Below are 26,831 nucleotides of genomic sequence, written 5' to 3'. Positions count from 1 at the left end.
ACAGACACGGCTAGATGGAAATGTACGTAGGCGTAGGTGTATACTACACTTCCTTTTACAATTACGCACCTTTGCACGAATACAATATACCCTTTTGCTTTTGCTCCACATAACGGGCATAAACAGACGTACCCGGATTGTAGAACCCGTCGGGGCCAAGGAGTGGATTTCGTGTTTCTAGTTTCGGCGAGAGAGCCGCGCTCGAGAGCATTCAATTCCGACTGCTGAAGAGCCAAGGAACCCGAACATCCCAACATCCTCGCATCCGAATATCCGAATATTCGAACATCCTTGCATCCGAACAGCAGCACTTCCGAGGACCAAAAGGACATGGCCCACAGCCGAAGAGAGAGAGAGCCGAGATGCTGAGGTGCGAATGGAATGGAATGGAGAGCACTGGCCACTTGGCTGGATGTGGGTTGAGATGATATGGCATGACATGGCATGGCATGGGATGGGTTGGGATGGCCGGGATTGGGAATCTCCCAGTTGAGATTGCGGCGCACTGCGACTGCGTCGAACTTGGCTGGCTGAATGGCTGGCTGCTTGGGTTGCCTCTGGTCGGCGGCAATCGTTTTTCGCCTGGCCAAAATCCTGCAGACGTGTTCGAGAGCTTTAGAACGTTGTTTGCAATTGCGGAAAGCGGTTTGCGAGGCACGAGACACGGCGATAGTTTTTAATAGAAGAAGCAGCAATAAAAAAATAATACAAAAAAGCAAAAAAACAAATAAAAAGAAAGAAAAAGAAAACAGCAGAAAAGAGTGCAGATGCAGGAATAAGCCGAATGAATAGTTCGCAGCCAGCGGAGCAATAGTTTATTGAGGAATAATCCACGAGTCGGCGCCCAAAAGAAACAACTGAATTCTGAATTACCAGCCCAGGCAAAAGTATATATATATATTAACAAAGAAATTCGTTTTCAAATCCCAACACACCGTGAACTCTTAATATATATGTATATATATATATTCTCATATATATATGTATATATATATATATGTATATATATAAATGAGAAACAGTAAAAGAAAGGAGGAAAAACGAAATGCCGAACGGGTGGGCAAAATGTGAAAACTCAACAAATAATTACTCAGAATCAAATGATTGATATATGTAGTAACGAAACGCAACGCAACGTAACGAAACGCAACGCTACGCTAAAATCGGCTACTAAATCAGCACATTTAAATCAAATATGGGAAATACAAAAATAGAATAAATAGATTAAATATATATATATATAGATATATATATAAGTATATATATATATATAAATACATACATATATGCGTGTATATGTACTATGTGCTGAAGGCGAAAGGAGGAAAGATCATAAAATACATATTTTATGAACATTTTTTGCATACTTTTTTTTACTGTTTGGCCAAAATAACAAAACTGAGTGTGTTCATAAAGCAGTACAATGTAAACTTAAAAGCAAACTTAAGCGCAAGGATAACAATTAAATCACACCTACTCTCAACTACTGTTCCAATGGATTCTGGCGAATTTTCCGCATTTCCCCGAATTTCCGTAGGTGAGTACCACCCATCACCCATCACCCCCCGTTCGACTTTGCTGCAATTACGTACCCAAGGTATTATATCTATCAGAAATCGGTACATATCCATCTAAATACATGCGTGTGTGCGGTAAAAAGTAGTGTATTTCGGTATCCATGGCCATGGAGTTACCAACTCTGGCAGATGGAACTACTAAGCTGGTTAGCTGGTTAGCTGGCTAGCTGTATAGTTGGATAGTTGGATAGTTGGATAGTTGGATAGTTGGATAGCTTTATGGTCATAATTAAATTGGGAACGGTGGGAGAGGGAGAGGGAGAGGGGGAAAATGTATACTCGGGCCAAAACACATACCACATGCCCAACATACTTACTATTATTGCGAATATGGTCCAACTCCCGACTCTCGAGCGGAAATGAGGCGCGGCTGACTGCGCATGACCAATGAATAATAGCGATACAGAAATGCTTTTATCCCACACTTTGTATTCCAATGCATATCTGGATATCCTCTCTCTCCATCTCGCCATCTCTTCATCTCGCCATCTCTCCATCTCTTCATCTTGCCATCTCTTCATCTTGCCATCTCTTCATCTTGCCATCTCCCTTCCTCGCCGCCCCATTGGCATGCAAAGGAATTTGGTTTACATTTTTTTCATTTTTTTATTTTTTTTGGAAAAGGACTCTGGCATTTGGAAGTGTGTCAGGACATCATCGCTTTCTGTGCGTCGCATTGTCGTTTGCATTGAATCGGACTTACTGGCGCTCCTCCGCCAGGACACATTTGTCCAACAATTATTGTGGCTCTGGTCTGGGTGGGCTTTGGGTGTTTTGTGTGGTTTTGTGTGACTCTGGGTGGTTCTCTGCGTTGCCATTGACCCACCTACCCGATGTGTTGTGCACGGCCAGGAATCGCAACGTGCCCGTCTGTATTGCCATTGTTTTGAAACAATTAAATCCACCGCATAATCCCACGCCAGCCAAACGGAACACGTAACTGGGGATTTCTGAGTTCGCTGCCAAAGTGGAACTCCTCCGTCTGTCACTCACTCCGTCCGTGAGTTTGGTAGTCCGTGAGTCTGGGAGTCTGGTAGTCCAGGAGTCCGGGAGTCGAGGAGTTCAGGAGTCGGGGTGTCCTTTTTAATGGTTAGTTAACTCGTGAGAATTCAACGCTGGCTGGAAAGTAAACAAGCAGCTGCGAATTTGTTTATCAATCACAGAAAAGGTGTCGGAATTCCCCCATTCGAGTGACAACGCCCAAATGTTTGCTGATCCATAAAGGAAAACAGCTCTGCCATTAGATCGCTTTCCCATCCATCGCAACTCGGAGTTTCCCATTTTGGGGGCACATTGAAGCCAGATGGGTTGTGCCAAAGCCCCAATCAAAAGGCGGCAAAACAATGGGACAAAGGGGCAGAGATTAGGTCAAATAACAATGCAGCTATATACACACACACAAAAAGAAAAAGGGCTGCATTTATGGGGGGAAAGTGAAGATTAGTGGTAATACCTTCAACGTTGGCTAGTTTGTTAGTTCAAGCACAAGTTTGCTTACTTTACTAAAAGGTATTCATGATTTTTGCAATATTATCCAGGTGGAAAGCTAAACCCAACTTATGGCACTGGATTAAAAGCCATGACCTACGAGTAGATGAAATCAATCAAGGCTTGACTTGTTGCCGGCTCCATGAAAATTCAATTAAATTTTCATTTGCAAATAAGAAAAATCTTTACGCCAGTGTAAAACTACAAAATGCTGCCCATTTAGTGCGCAGATACTGGCAAAAAGCAAAAATCCGAATAACATGAAGTAAGCCAAAGGTTTTGAATCAACATCAAGTGAGTTGAATGAATTTAGAGACAGTAGAAACTATTGTGTACTCCATTCGATTTGGCATGGAGCAAGTTTTAATTGGCCAAGTTGCACAATGAGTGCAATCATTAGTAGGCAGACAAAAGTGCGTGCGGCCCCGCATAAATTGGCAAAAAGGGAATAACTCATTTTGCTGGCCCTCGGATCCACACACATGTGTGTTGCAGCTACCATCTTTGGAATGCCTAGAATGTCTAGTCGGAGGCTGCGCATTCAGTTCTTGGAGAGCCACCTACCAGCCACCTAAAAGCCACCTAAAAGCCACCTAAAAGCCACCTAAAAGCCACCTACCAGCCACCCAACAGCCAGCCAGCCGACGACCACGACTCTCGCGTCCTTAATTTTCATCCCTTTATTTATTTATTTTCCTGTCAGCTGCCGCTGTCTGGTGTGTCTGCCCAAGGTTTCTGTTTCTATTTCTATTTCTATTTCGGTTTCTTTTTCGGTTTCGCATTCTGTTTCTGATTCTCAATCTGCTTCTCAGTCTGAATTTGAATCTGAATTTGAATCTCAATCTAAAGCTGATTCTGAAGCTGAAGCTGAATCTGATTCTGAAGCTGATTCTGATTCTGATTATGATTCTGAAGCTAATTCTGGTTCTGAATCTAAAGCTGATTCTGAAGCTGATTCTGATTTTGATTCTGATTCTGAAGCTGATTCTGCTTCTGGTTCTGAGTTTGAGTTTGATGCGTCGGTGGACGCCCTCGACAGCGAGGAAAATGTGTCGCAATCCGGAGATTAAATTACCAGGATAGACCAGTTAGCGACCTCGGCTCATCCTCATCCTCATCACCGCATCATGCTCATCGTGCTCATCTCATCCTGGGCCTTTAAATTATGCGACTTGAGGGGTGGCATGTTGTCATATGTCATATGTATGCGACCAGCCACTTGGCCTGGAGAAGCACTCATAAAGGTGCCCAAAAGTATGCCACAATGTGTTTAAAATGTGCATTCTCATCACCAAGTTCCTTATGCCAGTTTGCTTGGGGTGTGTTTCTATCAAATAAAACATCATGTATTTGTTATACATCATCCGAATTATTAAACCACTTAGGTTTTAAAAGTATGACACACTGTATTTCCCATTCAAAAGTGCCATGCATTTTAAAATATTTATTATTATTATTATTCCACATTATATGTACCTGTAAAAGGACACACAACTTTCTCTGTACACTTGCGTATATTATTTATACGATATTAGTTGAGCACTTTTCAACGGTTTTTAAATCATTTGCACGCTCAATGTCAATGGTTTGTACATAAACTTAGTTGGTATAGAGTTTTCTATTGGTCGTAATTGCTTTTTTATTACATTTTCAAAAGTAAATAATTGGATTTTGGGTAGCATAACCACGCCCGTTTGAGACTCGCAAATTGTGTGTAGTGCTGTGGCAAACATTTTGAATGCCATTAATTCCCATGAATATATCTCGAAAATAAGTTACATCTCACGTGTTTCTCTCTGTTTAATACATGTGTGATTATCCTTGTTGTTATCCTGTATTTGCTCCTTTACTCCTTCACTTTCCATGTGGGCCAGTGTCGTCTCCTCTTGCGGCAATAAATTATCCCACTGCCTCCTCGCTGAAATGACCCAAATTTCATGTAAAGGAAAATTCAATAAATTATTGCTAAGCATTTGGAAATTTGCCGTACCTGTTGCTTTAGCCGTAGAAACTAAATACTCGTACTTAATTAACTTCAAGCCTACAATTTTCTATGTGAAACGCTTCAGTGGGAAATCATTGTTGCTATGTTTCGAATTAATTGAAGATAAATAGTTTTCTCATAAGAGAAAACCTGCTGATAAATTACTGTTTATATTATTATATTATATTGTTATATTTTAATATGCACTGGATTGCATAAGCTTGTGTTTGAAACAAGTAATTTGAAACTGATTGCTCGCCGGGGCAAAAGCAAAAATCACAGTAATTGCAGTAAGAGCAAACATTTAATTTGCACGAACGAACACTTAAACAAATTAGCTGCGCACACTGGGAGAAAATTCTTTTCAAGCTTTGTGCTTAGTGCAGTAACAATCATAAATTATGTGTAGTCGCGAGCGAGCGATAATAGCTTCGAATTTCGCCAAGTGTAGGCAATAACTGGCGTCAGCAGCGCAGCTTCCAATTTTCCCCTTTGATCCTATAAATTATGTTCGCCTCTGCTTTTTAGTCTCTGATTATCTTTCCGTGCATACGATTGCTGAATTCTGGACGGACGAGTAAATATTCGCTTACATCCATCGGTGTGGTTAAAGCAACCTTATATGGTAACCTTATATAGGTGTAATACCCATCCTTTTTTTTATGTGATTGTTTCAGGGCGTTCCACATACCCGAAGTGAGTGAAACCGATATGAAAACAGTTGTGCAATATTGAAAAGAAAGAAAGAAAGTTGAATTGTCGGATTTATTCGAACTGACTCGTAATTCGATTGTTGCAACTACTCGCTGACATTCGGAAATGCATTCGCTTTCGCATTTGCAATCGCAATCGCAATCGTCTTTCTTACCTAATGAATATTAATTATTTAATAGGATTTTTCAGCTAATTGAATCTGCTTTCTACCATTTCTCTGTCACCGCTAAATGTCTGTCCTTGCCTAATTAGTGCAAATTAAAATTGTGCACTGTGGCCTCGGAGCGCTCTTCACTGTCCGGTGCGGTGCCCAGCATTCAGTATTCAGCATTTAGCATCCAACATTCAACATTCCGCATTGAACATCCACATACAACCACACTCACATCAACACCCACATTCACATTCACCTTAGTGCCAACGTGGCTTCTCATTAGTTTCGCTTGGGCAATCCCCTAATGCACATTTAACTTGAGCTCTATCTTTAAATCATCTCATTTTGCAATCGTCTCTTTTGCAAATCAAAACTCTTTGATACCTCAGAACGCAGGTATCTAGATGCAAAATCCATAGATACATATAACCAGATCGAACAAATGAGTGAAGCAAACAAAAAATATACATTAATGATTCATTAATTCAGAAATGTGCAATTGTGGAATTAAAACATCAAGAGCGTATTGCTAGAAACACTTCCATAACTTCTAGCTTTAAAAGCAAATAACAATTTCTAGCCTTAAAAGCAAATAACTATTTTATACCTTTGGTATACCCCACCTTCCAACTAAATAGAGATATTTATTACACTTATTTGAGAAAGTTTTCTGTTTCCAAATCCCATTCCTTCGATCGCCGCGTTTAAAATACCCATTTCTATTTACAGCACCAAAGGATATCGCTTGCTCATAACTTGGATCGGATTTTGATGCATTTTAATCCTGCTACGATTGCAATTCATAAGGCGTTTGGGGAAACGTTGTGAATATTAGAGTGAATACTAGCATTGAATTTAACATCATTGCCGTCGTTGATTTTCCGAGTGATGAATGCATCCGAATCCCAGCTGAAACCGGATGCCATCGAAAGCCTAGCCACAGTCCCAGTCACGAACGCAAAACCACTGCCACAGAGACACCCAGCAGAATCCAGATCCCAGGAGCGATCCAAATGAAAACGATGATAGAGCTGAAATTGAAGTGGAGAATGTGTGGTTAAAGCGGTGGAGCTAATTCCCATTCTCGATATGTTTTAGAACTGCAAATCAATTCAATAAAGCACAGGACACAGAATACAGGATACAGGATACAGATACAGCTAAAGATACAGCTAAAGATACAGATACAGAAACAGCTACTGATATTGTTACTGATACTGAGATACTGAGATACTCAGATAGTGAGATACTGAGCTACTGAGCTAATGATACTACTGGAGCGAAGTTAACTAATGCAAACAGATAGTTTTAAGTACCATATGAAGAGGGCAGTTTTCTATAAATTATTACCGCGAGGAATTAGGAGAGAAAACTAAGACTTAGAAGTGGGGCTGGATTGGACAACTTCACTTTTAATCACAATATCGCAGCCGCCGTCATGTGGATAAACATCGCCAATTTAATCCTCATCATTGCTCAGCTGTGCGTTTTCGTCACATCTGCCGGGGGTAAGTAAATTATTTTCATTAATAAAAGTTATACTATATAATTATATTATGCAATTATACAAAGTCAAATAGATTTTACCCATCAACCACATAAGTATTTAAATCATGCAAACGCTTTGGTCGCTGCCACAGCGATAAAACAATGTTTTAAGGAGATTAATTAAATCATTGCAACATTATTTCATTCATTTCAAACGAAATTATTCTCAGCAAAACAATTTGCATAAAGTTGAACATGACATGTTACAAATTGCTTTTGCTTCACCATCAACAAGGGGTAATTGTTGCATAACTGACATAACACACATACATACAACAACTTCATTTTATGCAGAATATTTTTATTTAATTAATTAAAACAAATGTGCTGTGAACACGAGCACAACTATTTATCAAATCTGTGGCAGTTAAAAATTGTGGGCGCTGTAGAGTTTTAGAATTCCTACGCTTTACCGTCGCATACGAAATTCGGCAAAGCGTTTGGATTCTGAAACCCTACCGATCCATTACCATTACCATTATTAACTATTATTAACAATGAAAACACTAATGGGTTAAGGCAATTATCTCATTAATAAACTTTTAAGTGCTGCACGTCGTCACCAAGCTGATTGGAAAAATAAGAGGGGGCAAAAAATCACATGATTGAATTTCCTGTCTTTTTGTCACACAAATTGAAGGAGGTATCTGTAATATATCTTGTTTTTTTGAATAGTTAATAGTTGTTTATAGTAAATAGTTAATTATAGTAAATAGTTTTCATTAAATAAACGGAAATTACCCTTTTGCAGAAGCAGATTACACACTAGATGATTCATTTTGGAACGAAGAAAGTCCTGTTGGTAAGTGAAAACTCTAGTGACGAGCTGCTGTGAGTCCCATTTAACTTTGTGCCACATTTCAGGAGAAGTGGAACGTTTACTTAAGGAGTACAGGCAAAACCAAGAGCTTGTCCGTCGCATTGGTGGTCACTACTACCAAATTATATATCCAGTGCAGCTGCGCCATCACGAGAAGATGGGCATATCCACGCGCGAAGTCAGTCTCCCAAAGGTAAGAGCACTCACACTCGCGGTGCGCTTCGTCACTAGTCGAGTGAAGTTCTCTTTCAAGTGAACTATACACCTTACTTTTGCGTATTTCCAGCCGGGACAAAGACCTCGACCTCATGACGACAGCGGATTTAACAGGGGAAGAACAAAGGTACTACGGGGATTATAAACTTGTGTTAACTTTGAAACTAATGTTCCATGTTCGGTTCTATTTGCAGAAACACTTCCATCGCACATCGCTGCTGATTAAAGCATTTAACCACAAATTCCGCTTGGACTTGGAGCTCAATTCGTAAGCTGATACATAGAGTTAATTAAATTTATATGGAATATATGATGTGATATGTGTTCCTTTCAGACAACTTCTTTCGCCAAACATACAGCAGAAACACTACCACGTGGGCGGTTATCTGGTGGATGGCAATCGACATGTGAGTTAAGGTTTTAGCATTTCAAACGCGTTATTACACTTTAATTTGAGAATATCTTAGTAAGGAAATTCACTACCTATTACAACTACATTTGAACTAAACTATTGGATCGACTTGTTGCAGGATATCGAGCACTGCTACTACCACGGCACCGTGAAGGATTATCCCGGAGCCAGTGCAGCATTCCACACGTGCAACGGCGTCAGTGGCGTCATCCACATCGGCAACGAGACCTTCGTCATTCATCCGTTCTACGGTGGCGATCTGTCCGTAAGTAGAGTCAAGTGCTCAAACTTTGCTGAAATGCAATTTCCCAATTTCCCCAGCTTCCCAATTTTCGAATTTTCCAATTTTCCAATTTTTGAATTTTCCAATTTCTCAATGCCCAAATTTCGCCCCCCAGAAACATCCACATGTCATCTTTGAGGCGCGCACAAAGGCGAACAAAGGGTGCGCCAACTCGGGCAATCTGGACTCGTGGCGTCTGTCGCGGCGCACAAAGCACTTGTCCGCCGGAGTTGCCGGCGTTGTGGAGGAGATCCTCCAGGCGGGCGTGGGTCGCAACAAGCGGGATGTGCGGGAGGCGACCAAGTACATTGAGACGGCCATCATCGTTGACAAGGCGATGTTCGATAAGCGCAATGGCAGCACTCGGGCGGAGGTCATTCACGATGCCATTCAGGTGGCCAACATAGCCGATCTGGTTGGTAATCCCGCTATTAATAGCCACGTTAGCTTAGTTAACAATTAAACTTCAATTTATTTGCATATTTGCAGTACTTTCGCACGCTGAACACACGCGTCTCGGTTGTCTACATCGAGACGTGGGGCAAAAACCAGGCGGTCATCGATGGCAGCAAGGATATCAGCAAGGCGATATCCAACTTCAACGACTACACCTCCCGCAATCTCTTCCAAATCGAGCGAGACACCACGCAGCTGCTCACGTAAGATTGCAATTCAACTTGCAGATACATACTATTACCACTACTATATATGTATATATATATTTTAAAGCGGCGAAACATTTGCGGGCGGCGAGGCTGGCATGGCTGTGCCCGAAACTGTTTGCACGCCCCGTGCTGTGGGCATCAGCGTGGATGTGAATGTGTATGAGCCGCACCTTTTGGCCGGCACAATGGCCCACATGATTGGCCATAACATCGGCATGGGACACGACGACGGACGTAAGAATTATCTCATCAATGCCCCAGTCTTCCACACCAAACAGAATCTCATTTTCTCCCCTCTCCTTCATCTTTTTCCCCCCCTTTTTGGCATTTTTACCACTTTTGCCGTAGGCGAGGAGTGCTTTTGCCGTGACTGGCACGGTTGCATCATGGCCCAGTCGATTGTGGGCCAGGAGAATGTCCAGCCATACAAATTTTCCGAGTGCAGTAAAAAAGATTACATTGACGCATTGCGGACTGGCCACGGACTGTGTTTGCTCAACAAGCCAAATGAGGTGAGCACTCAGCGGAAAATGCTTCAGCTAGAACCGTTTGGGAATTATACACGCGTTGAGGGAAATACATATGTTCCGTTGAAACTTTCGTGCACTCAATTCCCTTTGTTTCTATCAATCATTTTGCCGCCGCTTTAGATTGAGTTACGTCGCAACTGCGGCAACAAGGTGGTCGAGGAGGACGAGGAGTGCGACTGTGGAACCTTCGAGGAGTGTGCTCTGGATCCGTGCTGTGATGGCATAACGTGCAAGTTGAAGTCCGAGGCCCAGTGTGCCAGTGGTGCCTGCTGTGACCAGTGTCGCGTAAGTTGCCACTTGCTTCACTTCCGATATATGTATGCTCCCTCTTTAAACATGTATGCTAACATGTATTCCAGTTGCGGCCAAAGGATTACATTTGCCGTGACTCCAACAACGAGTGCGATCTGCCCGAGTACTGCGATGGCGAGATTGGCCAATGTCCGTCGGATGTCTTCAAGAAGAACGGCTCTCCGTGCGGCCTCAGCAAGACTGGCATCTCAGGTTAGACAGCTATAAAGATATAGTATATAGATTGGTGCTATATGTGGATCTATCCCCCAGGTTACTGCTTCCAAGGCTACTGCCCCACGCTGAGTCTGCAGTGCGAGGCCATTTGGGGCTATGGCGGCTCTGCTGCGGATCGTCAGTGCTACGAGCAGTTCAATTCCAAGGGCTCCATCAACGGGCATTGCGGTCGCGATGCCAACGAACACTACATTAAGTGCGAACCAGAGTAAGTATTCTAGTATTCTAGCCAGTCTAGTGATAGCTAGTGATCAAAAACCATTCCCAATCTCAACCACAGGAACGTCCAGTGCGGAACCCTGCAGTGCAAGGATGGGGAACGGCAGCCAGTGAACGATGGCATCGATCAGCTGTACTCGAGAACCATCATTTCGATCAAGGGTCAGGAGTTCGAGTGCAAGTGCGTAGCAAGTGTCCATCAGCTGGCTGGAGGAGAGCAGGTGATGTCCGCATCCGAGATAGTCTCACAATCGTTTGAGTATTCACAGGGCGACCAGCGGGCAGGTGGGTTCCAATAGCTATCCGGAGCACGGCCTGGTCAAGGACGGTACTCCGTGCGGTGATAATCTCATTTGCCTCAACCAGACGTGCGTCAGTCTCTTCCCCCACGTGGACCAGACCAAGTGCCCAGCCAATTCGCAGGGTCTAGAGTGCTCCGAACACGGCGTAAGTCCACAAACTCTACTCCTATCTACTCTATCTGCTCCACCGCAAGCATGTACTCCTCATATGCATATGAAGGATAAGAAGGATAACTGTGTGATGTGATATGATGTGATATGTGTGATGTGATGTGATTTGATGTGATATGATACACACTTTGCTTCTTATCTGCGCTTTGCAGGTCTGCACCAATACGAACCGCTGTTTCTGCGACATGGGATGGGGCGGCAACGACTGCAGCTCCGTCGTGCTGCTCACCACAGCACTGCCAACCGAAGCACTGCCCACGCCGGAGAACACCATCAAGATGGAGAAGAAAGAAACCCCATATGGTAAGAAGTGACTATGGTGTCGAGTTCAGCTGCCTCAGATGCTTGTATCTCACCTTGCGCCAGCTGGAAGAGACTTCTGAACAAATGAGCAATACGAATTCGTTTGAAATCCATATTGAATCTATCGAATGCAGCTGGTCTAATCGAATCGAAACTATTCTATCCTAAGATCCTCACTACTGGAGCTCTGCTTGAAACGGCTGCAGTGAAGTCTAAACTATGAATTGCCTAAGTATTCGACACTATCCAATTGTGATTTAATCGATTCAAGCAGGGCTCTATCTATATTTCTATCATACAATCCAACTTTGTGTTGTTGAACAAGGTCAGTATCGCCTGGTTTAATGACGTTGGCCACTCACAATTGAATAATTGGGTGCAATTCGGTTTTGTTACTTGTATGACAATGGTAGTCAGGTCGGTGATTTCTCGTTTGTACAGGTAAAGCCATTTCAAACTAGCCTAAAATAATTTTAAAAAAGCAACTGTAGGTTAGGACACTTTCGAATAATTTATTTCAAACGCTCCATTAAATCACACTGAAGTTTGGGAATTATTTCAATTTGTTACTTATATTACTTATCCTTTTATGGTTTTCTCCGTCTTTTCGATGCATTTTTGACCTCAAGTACTAAATAGTTCTTGTTTTCGTATCGTAAACATCATTTCAACGCTAGGTAACTTTGAAAAGAGCTTTGTTTTTATACTCTCGCAGTCGTACAAAAACTTCAAGCAAAGGATATCTATATTAATCTATATAAATACTTAAACATCTTCTAGTTTTTATCCAAAAAGTCGTGAAGTTTCCTTAATAAGTATGAGATACCTTCTACTCAATCACGGTATATTTTGTCTAGATCTTCCACATTTGAATGCAATCTTATTGTACCAATATCTCTACATGAGTAGCGCGTATCTCTAAAAATCCTACTTTCAGGACTTTCAAATGCTGTATGCGAACGGAAATAATCATTTGTTTCATAGTTTTTATTTTCGCAAAATGTTATAATGTTATTTCAAGCGGCAATACGAACCAAGGCGCATATATATTTATATACTTTGATTGAAAATAAAACGCAACCACCATTTGCAGGCACCTCTGACCAAAATAGGATCAGCACATTAACCATGGTCATCATTTTAACAGTTATCGTCAAATGTGTCTTCATTAGTTTTGCAACACTGGCCGTTTGCTACAGGTAGAGTACCGAGCACGTCAAGCTCTTCCTCTTATGAATTTAGCAACACTACAATCACCACACATCAGATTACACACACACACACACACACATCTTACATGCCAACACTTTTTTTTCGATCTTTAACCTCAAGCTTACCATTTGTAAAGTCTGTAATATCTCTGAACTGAAATTGGAAACTTTCAGAAATATGTTTTCCTAACTGGATAATTAGTTCCTAATCCTTTTCGGGAAAATGTATATTTCAAAGTTGAAGAAGTTTAGTGGTATGGCCTGTTTCTTTTAACATTTTCGCAGATGTAGTTAATGTCAACTTTTGACCCATTCCAATACTTTCACTGTCACTAAGACTTCAATGACGTGGCCCTTTAAAATGTACATTGCTTAAGAGCTTTTTCAACACTGACGGAACAGGCCACTGTTTTTGAAGTTCCGATAAGGGTACTCCTTCTTTTCGTGCTCATGAAGTGCTGTACATAAATCTTTGCCACATCCTATCCTATATTTTAACTTGGAGTTACTACACACACTCACATGCCAACATCAAACATTTTACTTTTTGACTGCCCTTTGGATTTAATCGCTGTGTGTAAAATATTCGTAGTGCTTTTATAAGTTTCGAAATTGTTCGTGCTTGTAATTTGTCGTCGTAATCTAAAAAATGTCTAATATCAATATTTTTGTTCGTATAATTTGAGTTCTTAATTCCGTTATGGTTTCCGAATTATTTATGACCATATGCATATAAGAACATATCCGTCAACATAAAATGAAAAACACAGCAAACCATTCGAAATAAATTGAAAACAAAAATTATTCTTTATGAATTTACTTGAAAAAATACAAAAAAAAAAAGTCATTTGCCAATTTAACAAGATAATTTGCCAGGTCGTATTTTTTAGATTCTGATTTCTACTCACACCTCTCGTAGGCACACTCACCAGAACACATTAATCAGCCATCATTTATCGACTTACGCACACGATGCCAGAATGGGAAAATTAATAAACTTTAATATTTAAGGACGTTAAAATGCCAAAAACGGTGAGCCAAAATTCTAAAAAGAATAAGTCAGGTATATCTATATAAATCCCCTGTATGTGTGAAATTCAACTTTTTTACATGCTACGTTTTCGGATTTTCTATAAACCTATCTTTTTACTGCACGAAACTTTCGAAAGTAATTAAACAATAAATTAAAAGCGAATTTTAAAATCAAAGAGAAACAAAATCTATAAAATTAGGTGCAGACGCAAAGTAGTTTCCAAAGCTTTGAGGGTATAAAAATCAAGCACTGCTTGCTTTTCAACGTTACCTGCTTCTATTAAAACCAAAATTGAGTTTATATTTCAATTGATACTTTTATAGAAATGAAAGTTCGTTAAATATTTAACAATAACTTTAATGGGAAGCAATTAAACTTTTCTGGGAAGCCTCTATCAAAAACTAACGTATGATTAAGTAGTTTACTGCTTTCCACTGCTTGAAACTATTCTCCCCCCCTTCGAATATCTTATACCTTAAACTCGTTACCTCATCAACGAAAGAAACATTTATGAATAATATGTGAAATGCTCGTTATTAGTGGTAATTAGCACAAATCGATTACCATTGTCATAGAAAAGCGAACAAAAAGCAAAACATTAAACTTACTTTTAAGCAATTGTGAGAATCGTTTTTATCCGTTTTTTGGCCATTTCAATAACTTTGGCAATCCAAAAGAATATTTCTCAATGAGAACACATACTACAACGTATGCATGTTATCGTTGTTATAAGTTCTATGTTTTATGTCTTTCATAATAGTTAAGTGAAAATGAATTGAACTAAGAAATCGGTACGACAAAAAAGAAAGAAGCAAATCAAAATTCGCAAAAGAATAAGTGAGATGCCTATTATATCCTATTTTCCCCTCAAATGCAACAAAACTTTGTATTTCCTTGTTTTTTCGGCTGACTCACAACCCAACTGCAATAATGAAATGAATAACTACGATAACTACGATAACGATATCTTCCTCGATCAATTCGATAATCACCTGGCGCTATCGCAACGCAACCCAACTAAAAATGGTATCATACAATAATATGAAATGAAATCACATCAAATGAAATGAAATGAATTGAAATGTATTACTCCATTATACGAAAATACGAAAATACGAAACACTCGAACGAAACTGCACACAAACTGCACAAATGAAATACAATGGGGCACATAACGAAAAACTTGGCTGAAAATTCCTCGTATAGAGAACTACCACGGCTCAAATACAGTGTTCCTAGTCGGTGTTCTAATGTCAGTTGTAGGGTTCGTTTTTATAACATTCACCTTGATGGCATTGTGCTACAGGTCAGTTGTAGTACATAGAAACTTCTCCCTGTGTCTAAGGTTAGTTGAAAAGAAGTAATGAAAAAGCCAGCTTTAAATACAAATACAAATTACAACCACAAAAAGAACAAGCAAAAAAAAAGTAACATAAAAATATATTTTTTTAAACTTCAAAAAAAAAACACTTGCAAATGCAAATATGAAAAAACTTTAGTAAATTTGTTTATTTTGTTTCGCATTTTGATAAATTTGTCTGTGTCGTTGCATTTAAACCATTGTCATTGTTCATTTTTGTTAAGCTTCATATCCAAAAAAAAAAAAAAACAAAAAAAAAAATAATAACCCCAAAACGTACTTTCTTCCACCGTGTAATATCTGAATTCTATTATCAGTAGCGTACGCTGGATTTACTTGAATATTTTATTGATTGTATTTCAGTAAATTGGTCCGTGTTTTGTTTCCAAGATACAAAAAGTCGAATTATTTACTCTTGCTCAAAAATCTGCGTACACAACTGCCTACCTCACACTTGCACATCTGTATACATCCTGATCTTGCTATATCTTTGATTCTAACACTCATACAAACATTTTTCCAAATTTTAGAAATATTCCTTGTGGCAGGCTCTAGATCAAAAGTCTAGATCAAGAACTCTCCTTTCTCGAAAGTAATTTCAAAGAATACATTTTTGAATAACAAAACAATTATGTGGTTCTAAGGCGATTACAATAGTAACATATTTTTTGAGGATTATAGTGATACAAATCGGCCTAATATATTAACGATTTAATGCTACTTTTGGTGTTTATTTAAAACGACTATTATTTTTGTTTTTGAAGAGTGTCCGATTTGATAAAAATAAATCTAAATTCCTTGGATTTTATCAGGTTCTCTCAGGAATTTTACTCCCACTAACTACTTAAAAAAACTTAAAGATGTACATACATATAATGTAATATGTCATAAGGACAATTAGGATTATGTTGGCACTAATAAGTTTAAAAGAAACCTAAAAAATACTTACTAAAAAAAAGTACGAAGATTGGTTACCATAAATAGGTGACTCCTACTTTTGAGTTCATATTTTTGTTCAACGAAATATGGAAAAGACTGAATAAGGATTAGATACATTAACAAATTAAGTAGTTACGATATTGGTTTCATATTTTTATCTAACATATTTCATTAATTATACCTTTTAGTTAGTCACCGATTCTGGCTTTAAATTCTTATAGTTTTTGAGTCAATAGCACACAATTTGAAAGCGGCTATACAAAGGATTGCCATTTGTGTATGTTATCGTTGTCGTCAGTACGGCGGTGATCTCGTTGACGTTTTTCATTACTACTTTTGTTCAGTTTAGTCTGTCCAGCACTATAATCATGCCAAACTATATCCATATATGTATAATCAACAAGAAAAATAATGCTGTTGTTTCTGCCACCACCATTAAAACATACCTGCAGTACGAAACCGATACCGAACCCGAATCAGAATCAGAATCCGTAATCGAATCCGTAACAGAATCCGTAATCGAATCCGTAACAGAATCCGTAATCGAATCCGTAACCGAATCCGTATCCGAACCCGTTAAGTAGGGGCATATCCACCATTCGTGGATTGTGCCCTGTCGATTTAGATAGTAACTCTCTTCATAGTAACTCTCGTAGACCCGAACCCAAAACTATTGAGTATGTGAATATGTATTCGTATAGCCCCCCGCTAACTTGCAGCCCAAAGCCAAGAGTAGATATATAATTAATACAATATACATCCACGACCTATGCCCATATACCATCCAGCTATGTATATGGGAACGTACATATATATATATAATATAAACAAGCTGCATATATGGCTTGCGATCGAAGACGATCGATATCTTGACTTCTCTTTGCGCTTAGGGCCCAACATAGATGAAACTGACTTTGAGCTATGGTGGTGCTTTCTGCAGAGTAAGCCTCCTGTGTTCCGAAGAGCGAATCTTTATGAAAGCGAATACGAATACAATGTACACACATAAAGCATTTATGTTTTGTTTGTGTAATATGGTATCAACATTGGGATCAAAAACAACACGCACAGATACAGATACAGATACAGACACAGATGCAGATACATTTACAGATACATTTACAGATACGAACACGATAACACTGAAACACGAACAGGTACAAATACCAATTCTAGTACAGATACAACGGATACAACAGATACAGATACAGATACTGTGGCCTAGCCCACAACCGATATGGAAACCGAATACACCCATATCTTACTAATACTGTCGCCATGCATTGAAATTGGAAACACCAATCAAAGTACAAAATAACGACATAGTAATCAGTAACCAGTAATCAGTAATCGCTACCGATCATTCCCGGTTAAACATTTCGAATTCAAAAACATTCAAACTTCTCGTGCATGCAAAACAAAATGAAACACATCCGCTGAGAATGTAACATATAACAATCATATATGTTTTGAGAACTTGCCGTGCGAAGAACGCCGGTGACTTTTCAGTACATGAGAACAAATCAAATACATTTGAATTTCAATTACATTTATTTACATTTCGAATCAAAATTATTTCCTTCCTTGGACCTTCACTTCCAGTTTGAGCCGCACTGCGCGTAGTTGCATGCGCCTATTGCCTATTCATTGAATTTTCGCGACTAGTTTCTTAGTTTCTTTAACCATATAAACCTGATTCCGCATGCGAAACATCTACTAATTTGCTGTCCTTACTTTCCTTTCGATATTTTCATCAATTTCTTCGTACAATTGTACTTATTCAACCTATAATTTTTGTATTATTTGCAAAAGAAACGTGATAGAAACTCCAAAGCTTATATGCCTTATTATATCAACTTGGCGTGCATTTTACTTTATGTATAGTTTTGAATGGCTTTCAAGTTTTTCTACATATATAAGTGCCTTTGCATTGAAAATGAAATTTATGCAAACTGCATACTAAATTTATAGTAAAAGTCCTTGTGAGTCTGTGAATTTGATGCGAATGTCTAAGAGACTGATATTTTTATTAACTGACATAAAATGTTAATGACTGCAAAGGCATTTGATCTTCGGTTTTGCCGAAGCTATGTAGTTTTTTTCATCCTATGACCCTCTAAAAAATATGCATGTTTGGGTGTAAATATATTTTGAAAGACCAGGCGTATAACTGCGTGTTCATTTTTACAAAACATATATACAATTCACAACAAGAATCTTTATATTCAACCCAAAATGTTTATTCAAAATCTGTAAGCATTTGATTAATTAAGACTCTCATTGCAACATTTCGTTTCCAAACAACAATCAACAACAACATCAATATAATGATCCAACAAAACAAAATCAACAAAAACCAAATTGAACCTTTTCAAATCGGTATTTATCAAATCAAAAACGAAATCCATAATAAAATCTCTCTGCAATCAAAACATATTTCAACGGGCCATTAAATACACACGCATGCACACGCAACAATTTATGCAAATATAAATTAAATCAAAAAAAAATTAAAATCAAAATCACAATAAACTAAATCGGGTGCATGCGTGTGTATGTGTGCACGTCTTTACCTCGTACTCTTCAAATAAACCATAAACATTGTTTATTTATTTACTAACCGAACCAAACTGAACCAAAAACCAAAAACCAAACCCAAAACCAAAACCAAACCAAAAATCAAACCAAACCAAACCAAACCAAAACCAAAAAACATATACAAACCAACGATTTACCCATCCTGTTCCCATAATTACAAAACACTCTGACGTAAAATTAATTTTGCTGCATAATTTAATAAAATAAATGCGATAACTGACTTCATATATCTGTAAAACACGCATAACTTTACGCTTTAAATTATTACACATACTATATACATTGGAGTGTATGCAAAATCTATAATATATATAACGCATATAAATGAATAAACAACTACAACCACAACGACAACAACAACACCGTGAATATGGGTACAACCGATGGCCACATAGGCGAAAGACCACCACACTGAAGTACGACCCGCCCTATTCGAAGAAACCAATTGCCAAGAGCTACGGCGGAGCGGCGACGGCGCCCAACCATCACTCCGTGGAAGAGGTCTCCTTGGACGGATCCAGCAAGTTAGTCTATGCCAATCAGACTGGCTTCAGGTGTGTATCCGCAAAGAAATTAGCACACTCTGGTGGTAAACGATGCAGCAGTCACTTGCTGAGTACTCGTTTACAGCCATCATATCTTAGAATCTATGATGATGCGGTGTTACACGATGCATCAGCAGCGAGACAAAATATACCAAAGCATGCATGCTGATTCTTCGTTTACTACCCCTATGGAAAAAGTAGAAGCTGCTGGCTGATTCATCGTTTACCACCACTACAAGTACAGACTATGATTTGCCCCTATTTCATTGTTATCCTTCACAGGGACAAGGGAATCCATGGACGACGCTACACGACATGTGGCGAGGACGACCAGTCACATGCAGGTTAATACATTATGTTTACAATTATTGAATAACTTGTGCTTAGATTAGATTCACAAACAAAGTGGCTAAGGGGTGTCACCGAAACCTTGTAGATTCGAATTTCGACTAAAAGTCCCAAAACGGTGTCACAGAAATCGAAAATATAATATTATTATTACAAATGCTTGCTATATTTTCTAGCTAACGAACTATTTTTGACTTTTGTAAATCAATATTAAGCCTGTGTAGATTTCTGAACCACCAATGGATTTTTAAGAGGTTTTCTATTTCTCTTGAGATTTCTGTGAGATCCCTGATTTTGAATTTGTAATTGTATTTTAGGGGAGGTTCTCGTTCTATGGCCTCAAAAATTTGCCTTTTTTAAAAACCCACATTCCAATCATCTAGGGCACACATTAGGTATCAAAGCATCATTTTTTACACATATCCACAGAAATTAGGGATACAATTAGTTTTTGCAATACAGTGAACGGGAATTTCCCCCTAAAAACTAAGTAATCGTATATTAATGGAAGAACGGTTTGCAATAATTTGTGTTCCTATGTTTCCCGCTTAACAGTTTAGATGCCTTCCATGTTAACGAGCTAAATTTGAATAGAATAACTCTTGATTATCGTTTACTGCTTGTACTCTTCAGAGCTTCTATTATTGCAGTTACTGTTTGACATTAATACTCTACTCAATAGCAATCATAAGTTTATTTTCAGCAAACATACATATATGTTGTTTATCTATACATACGTACACTTCCCCAACAAGCTTCTTATGCCCTTTTTAAGCGACCTGAGTTTTCACCTTTGGTTTTGTCAGAGCTTTTCTGAATAAATTAACAAACTATTTGTGGGTTTCCTCGACAGTCCTAAGCTAATTCTATAAACTATGAATCTATACAATTCTTGTTAAAGAGGTTAAAAAACCCTGCCGACCCTATTGTATTTATATATTGGATCAGAATCAGCATCCAAGTCGATCTTGTTAAATATCGTTTTGAAATTACCTAAAAAGGGCTGAAAAGCATTGTCTACATATTTTTTGTTGGCACTTTAATAAACTGTTTTGATGTTTATGTTAATAAAGATACAATTAGTTAACTTTTACATCCTTCGAAGGGTATTTTATTTATTTACTTTTTGTTGTTTTGCTATCAACGGAACGCAGTCCATCAAAAGTTGATGTTAACTAATAACTTTTTAAATATTACTAAAGACGTTTAAAATACATTATAACTTTTCCGACTCTTTTCTGTATATATAATATGTATATTCTTGATCAGCATCAACGGCCTGTCCGTCCGTATAAAACAGTCTGTCCGTCCGTATAAACGCCGAAAGTTAGGCTACAAAGTATGGTAGAGCTAAGATTATAAATGTTGATATCACTGTTTGGATAAAACTTGTAGTTTTTGATCAGTATTTTTGGTTTACCTCCTTTTGAATTTATCTGAAAATTAGATACTTTTTTGTAATTTTGCATCGACTCGCATGATAATGATGATCAGTAATATATAAACTAAATAGGGTTTAAAACAACACACACACACACACACACACAGTTGAGCAAGAATCAGGAATCTTTTTGCAAGGGACAAAGACTATTCACAAGTAGAAAGCAATTGCTGTATGGAAATTGCATAACAAATTAGCCAAACAAACAAGAGTTCAAGTGAATAACTACATACAACATGTGTAGGTACATATTTCTTGTGCAAATTAAGTATACGTATGTACATACATAAGACAACCCTCAATATAATCGCTGTTTTGCAGTCACGCGCCTATTCTCTACCTGAAAAATTTGTACTATATTCCCTTTACATGCACATTGGAACTAAATACTAACGTCAAACCTAATGCATTATATTATTGGCTGCCACAGAGAAGGGTATATTAAAGAAGCACGGCTACGGTCTGGTGCACGGTGAGCAGCTAAAAGACAAATGGGGCGATGACAATCAGTCCGATAACCTCGAGCTTATAACCCAAGACGGCACCCTGGCGTCGACGAGCGGCGGTGCGGCTGCCTCCGAGGTGGAGCGCACATTGAAATCCCTCAATGGTTATCATGAGGACATCTTGGAGGCGCTGCGAAATGCGGCCACGCACCGGGGAACCGGAACCGGAAACACGCCCGTCGGCAGCGGCAGCCTGAGCGAGGAGATGCTGCGCAAGACGCTGCAGGATTGCAACAACTCGCAGCTGGGCTACTCGGCGGAGCAGTACAAGCGTAACATTGGCTCCAAGTCCAGTTCGCGGGAGAACATCTGCGACAATGCCGCCGTCCATGCGATCATCCTCGATGGCAGCGGCGGCGGACTCGGCGGCATGGGACTGGGCTCAAGCGTGGGAGCCGGCGGCGGCGGATCCACGTCCATGTCGGGTGGCATGCCTGGCCATGGCGGCACCATGCTCCATCACCATCGATCGCAGCATCAGCTGCATCAGCCGTCGACGGTGGCGCTGCAGCCGCAGCAGCTGGATGACGATGATGCACCGTCGACGGGACCGCTGCGTATACGCAATCTGGAGGATCTGATCAGGCAGCTAGAGCACCACTCGTCCCGTCACATGAGTCCCAGCGGATCCGAGGATATACGAATGTCGGAAACAGAGGCCGATCGACACTATAGATTAGAAAGTTCCGCAGCTTGTAGTGAGTCATCTCAAGGGTTAGTGTTATTTCTTCTGCTTCAGAACTTAATCACCGTAAACCTCTTTAAGTATTGGCACCGAGTCAGTCAGACACCCGAAAAGCCTGTCCTGTCCTGTTCTCTTCTGTTCTGTTCTGTCTCGTTCTGTCTCGTTCTGTCTCGTTCAGTCTCGTTCTGTCTCGTTCTGTCACGTCCTGTCACGTCCTGTCTTGTATTGCCTTGTCTTGTCCACATTAAAACAATCGATCGAATAATCGAACCAATCGAACTAATCGAAATAATCGAGAAATCGCACATTCGCTTGAAACACACTTCAACATTTAAATGACTAACTGCTGTGACTATGAATATATAATTCATGATTTCTTAGAAGTTTTTAAACACCTACTATCTGTATTGCGCTTTGTAACATGGTATTGAACGTAGGCAGTGAACAGTTGCTTCCCATTAACCAACCGTATTCTTAATAGTCAACGCGTTTTAATTTTCCAATAGTCAATCAATGTGATACCGAAATTTTCAATTTTACCCACCACTACTACTACTAAAACTAAATCGTAGAGCAAGTGATTAATAACCCAATATATACATATCTATATATTCGATGGCTTGAGAGTATCTCACATGTTCATACAAAACAACTAACGAAGACTAAAGCCTCATACTCATCAAAAAAAAAAAGCATATACAACAAACAACTAACTCATGATGTTAATTAAAAAAAAAAAAAAAAAAAAAACGAAAACTACCGACCTACCTACCATTAAGGCATGAAAGCCACTGCTTGTTTGTACTGCAGTATATTAAAATGTAATTCAAGCCAATGCCAATTTATATTCGCATTTCTTGCAGGCTTCAGGCTGGAATACCTTGTGTGATAAAGGTTGGTTGCCCCTCTAACTAACTCACTTACTTACGTACATACTACATATGTAACTTACTACCATCTTGATCTTGATTGTGGTCTTATTTCTTAAGGGTCTTGACTTCACATCGTTTACTATTCCTATTTACTATTACGTAATCACTTGCACATCTTTTAAAAACAACAACAACAACAACAACTACAATGACAACAACAATAACTACAACAACAACAACGATAACAACAACAACAAAAAGAACAACTTGCATTATAACAAATGCGTTGACATATTGCTCTTAAGTTCCTCATGGCTATCGGTCTCTGTTTTGGTCTCGGTTTCAGGCTCAGTCCAAATCCAAATCTCGTTTGCCTGTCGTTTCTCTCATAAATCCAATGGAATCCCCAAAAGAGAGCTAACAAAAAAGAAAAAAAAAAAAGAAAAGAAAACATCAAAAAATAAAATAACCCAAGTTCCATGTTCCAAGTTCCATGTCCCAAGTCCGATTAACCAAATCCATGAACTCCCATGCCACTAAATAATTTGATTATCTGCTTGCCTCTTCTTATCCTTATCGCCTATAGCTCCAATCAGCAAATACCACAATCTCAGAAAACCGCTACAATTCATGCGTCTTACAGCAGAAGCTGTCGTCCCCGTTCCGATGAGGAGTCCCGATTCACATTCGGCGGCGGACGCTACCGACAGCCGGCATCATCTGGACGCCATGCGCCGCACCAGTCGCACTCACCCCACGCATTCGGACACCATACGCACCACTCCCATGCCCATGGACATGCCACGCACGGTCCACACTCGTCCCATCACTCATCGCACACCCATTTGCAGCAGGAGGACGAGGGCATCTACGAGACCGCTGACCACCACGAGCGCCAGGTGGTCGACGCTCGACTCGACTGCCACGAGACACCAGATAGCGAGAGGTAGGTCCCAGCCACTATTTCTGTCTCTTGGTTCCATTACCATTACCATTACCATCACCATCACCATTGCCAGGGCATCACCCACTACTATCCATTACCCTAGCCACGTAGAGAGCCGTTTGTAAACGATGCAGCAGCTCAGCGATCCCTAATTGATATGATTTAAGCTACTGTAAGGAACTAAGCTGATCTGCTGCTGATGCATCGTTTATGAGCAGCTCAACAGTTTGTAGCATTTGATTTATGCCCACGCCCACAGTTACCCCAAACCCAATTGGCCTGTACCTTCTAGTTTATGGATAATACCACATTGATGTGATTAGATGCCCAATTGAAATTGACTAGATTGATTGACAACTATGCCGTAGCATGTGAAAGAAAGATGGTTGTTACTTAGAGCCCACACAGTTAACCCTCTGTTATCCATCCATCCATCTAGTCCGATCCCAATTCCAATACCAATCCCAGTTCCGCTTCCGCTTCCGCTTCCTCGATGGTCCCCGTTTGTTTTCTTACCATGTGCCGTTGTTCCTGCTACGATTATTATTTTCTAGTGATGACTTTATTCAAGCTCAACAACAGTTAGCCCGGTGGGCGAGTGAGGATGTGGTATCCGTCGTGGTATTGGACCAGCCGCCATCCGGTACAATGTCGGATTCCCAACCATACATCGACGTCGGACCCATTTCGGGGGCTATAGCGCAGCAGCAGCAGCAGCAGCATCCGCATCAGCAGCATCCACATCAGCATCACGGCGATCATCATCAGTCCTCCGCAGCGGCAGCGGTATCGGGATCGGGATCGGGAGTGGCAGCGGCGACATCGGTGGCCAACAGTTCTATAATGGCTTTGCCAATCGTCCCAAATGGTATAAGTGTAAGTCAGAGGGACTACTATCCATCCCCGCCCTCAACGGAAACGGAAAGCAGTGGAAGTGTTATCCAGCCGCCCATTCGTCGCGGTTTGCAATCGGCGGCAGCAGCAGCAGCGGCGGCAGACACGGCGGCACTAAGTCAGCAGCAGCAATTGCAGCTCCTTCAGCTGCCAATTTATCAACAGCATCCGCATCAGCATCCGCATCAGCATCATCATCAGCAGCAATCAGGCGATACCAGCAGCAGCAACAACAGTCAGTCCGAACAAATCATCGAGAATGGCTGCTACCCGGAATATAAGCATTGATATTGTTATCTACATGGTAGAGAAGATCATTCCCATGGTCCATGTGATCCATGTGATCTATGTGATCCATACCGCATCAGAAATCGCGCATAGATCAACAATCAGCCACGCCCACTCCACTCCACTCACATGTGCCCGGAGCCAGCGCGCAGCTAGCTTTCTCTCTAAATAAATGAAATTTGTATCGACCTTTATGATTACTTTAGCATAGTTACCAATACGTTGCTCGTGTATAAGCACATAAATAAATGAATTTAGCCCTAAGTAGTTAAGTAAATAAATGTAAATGTGAAGACGACAGGCAGACAGCAGACAAAAACCAAACCAAACTAGTTAACGTAAAATGGAGCGGAGTTAGGCAAAGGACATAAAAATTAGCACACAAATTGAAATGGAAAATGGTAAATGAATAATGGAAAATGGAAAATGAAAAATGGAAAATGAATATGGAAAAACCAAACTTAACAAGCAACAAAAAATGTGTATTCTTATGTGTGAGTGGTAAATAAATAGCCATACTTTATTCATAGATTAATGACAATTATTAAGTGAGTGCATCCCAATTTATATTCATAGTCGTATAATTGTATACGTATAATGATGAGACACAACCGAAAGCAAAAGCAAAAAGCAAAAAAAAAACAAAACCCAACACCCAAACCGAAAACCACAGCAACAGCATTAGCGAAATAAATAATTAAAAATTGGGAAATATTTACATATTTTTTGCATACCTCGGACCAAGCAATGCCAACGTTCGAGTAGGAAAATCTTTCAAAAAAAAAAACCATAAAACAAAAACCGTAAACAGAAAAGAGAAAAGAGAAAACTACAAAAAAAGAAAATAAACAAATAACAAAACACAAAAATAAATAAACACAAAACGCAGCTGTAAATATGAAAATTAATATTTATGCTAGTTAGTAAATTATACGATCCTTTGCTGGACGTGTAGAGAACTTGAACATTTCGATGGTCACGGATAAGCGGCAGGAAAAATACAATTGTGCACTGGGCCCAGCCCGGGCTTTAAAAAAAACCCCCTTATTGGGGCAATCTTACACCGACTGATAGAAAATTTTGGGCTATATTGCCAGTTCTCGTTCAATAATCTTAAAAACAAAAAACAAAAAAAAACCAAAGAAGACAAAAAACAAAAAACGAAAAAAAACCAAGTGGAAGGAATAACAAAAAAGCTATATACATAATGAATAATTAAAATAATTCAAGAAAACATGAAAACATGAAAAC

At 39.6% G+C, this 26,831-nt stretch overlaps 1 protein-coding gene across 15 annotated transcripts; it reads left to right on the top strand.

The window, feature by feature from the left end:
• Positions 1 to 623: 623 nt before the first annotated feature.
• On the top strand, positions 624 to 26,777 carry LOC120455272 (disintegrin and metalloproteinase domain-containing protein 11). 15 transcript variants are annotated; one of them, XM_039641281.2, is made up of 25 exons: positions 624 to 887; positions 1,420 to 1,537; positions 6,647 to 7,425; positions 8,217 to 8,267; positions 8,330 to 8,478; positions 8,572 to 8,628; positions 8,696 to 8,769; positions 8,836 to 8,908; positions 9,032 to 9,178; positions 9,312 to 9,611; positions 9,686 to 9,855; positions 9,926 to 10,095; positions 10,210 to 10,373; positions 10,512 to 10,676; positions 10,751 to 10,895; positions 10,956 to 11,127; positions 11,200 to 11,319; positions 11,408 to 11,585; positions 11,764 to 11,914; positions 15,365 to 15,503; positions 19,451 to 19,609; positions 19,883 to 19,944; positions 21,820 to 22,609; positions 24,039 to 24,398; positions 24,953 to 26,777. In XM_039641281.2, the coding sequence occupies exons 3-25, from the start codon at positions 7,356 to 7,358 to the stop codon at positions 25,578 to 25,580; spliced, it is 4,494 nt and encodes a 1,497-aa protein (XP_039497215.1). In that variant the 5' UTR covers positions 624 to 887; positions 1,420 to 1,537; positions 6,647 to 7,355; the 3' UTR covers positions 25,581 to 26,777. The 15 variants fall into 15 exon arrangements, with proteins under 15 accessions (XP_039497215.1, XP_039497213.1, XP_039497214.1 ...); XM_039641279.2 differs by having other exon boundaries at positions 1,417 to 1,537; XM_039641280.2 differs by having other exon boundaries at positions 1,404 to 1,537.
• The last annotated feature ends 54 nt before the right edge of the window (positions 26,778 to 26,831 follow it).

Source organism: Drosophila santomea, chromosome X (genome assembly GCF_016746245.2).
Source record: "Drosophila santomea strain STO CAGO 1482 chromosome X, Prin_Dsan_1.1, whole genome shotgun sequence".
NCBI classification, from domain to species: Eukaryota; Metazoa; Arthropoda; class Insecta; order Diptera; family Drosophilidae; genus Drosophila; species Drosophila santomea.
This window is presented reverse-complemented; position numbering and strand designations above follow the sequence as displayed.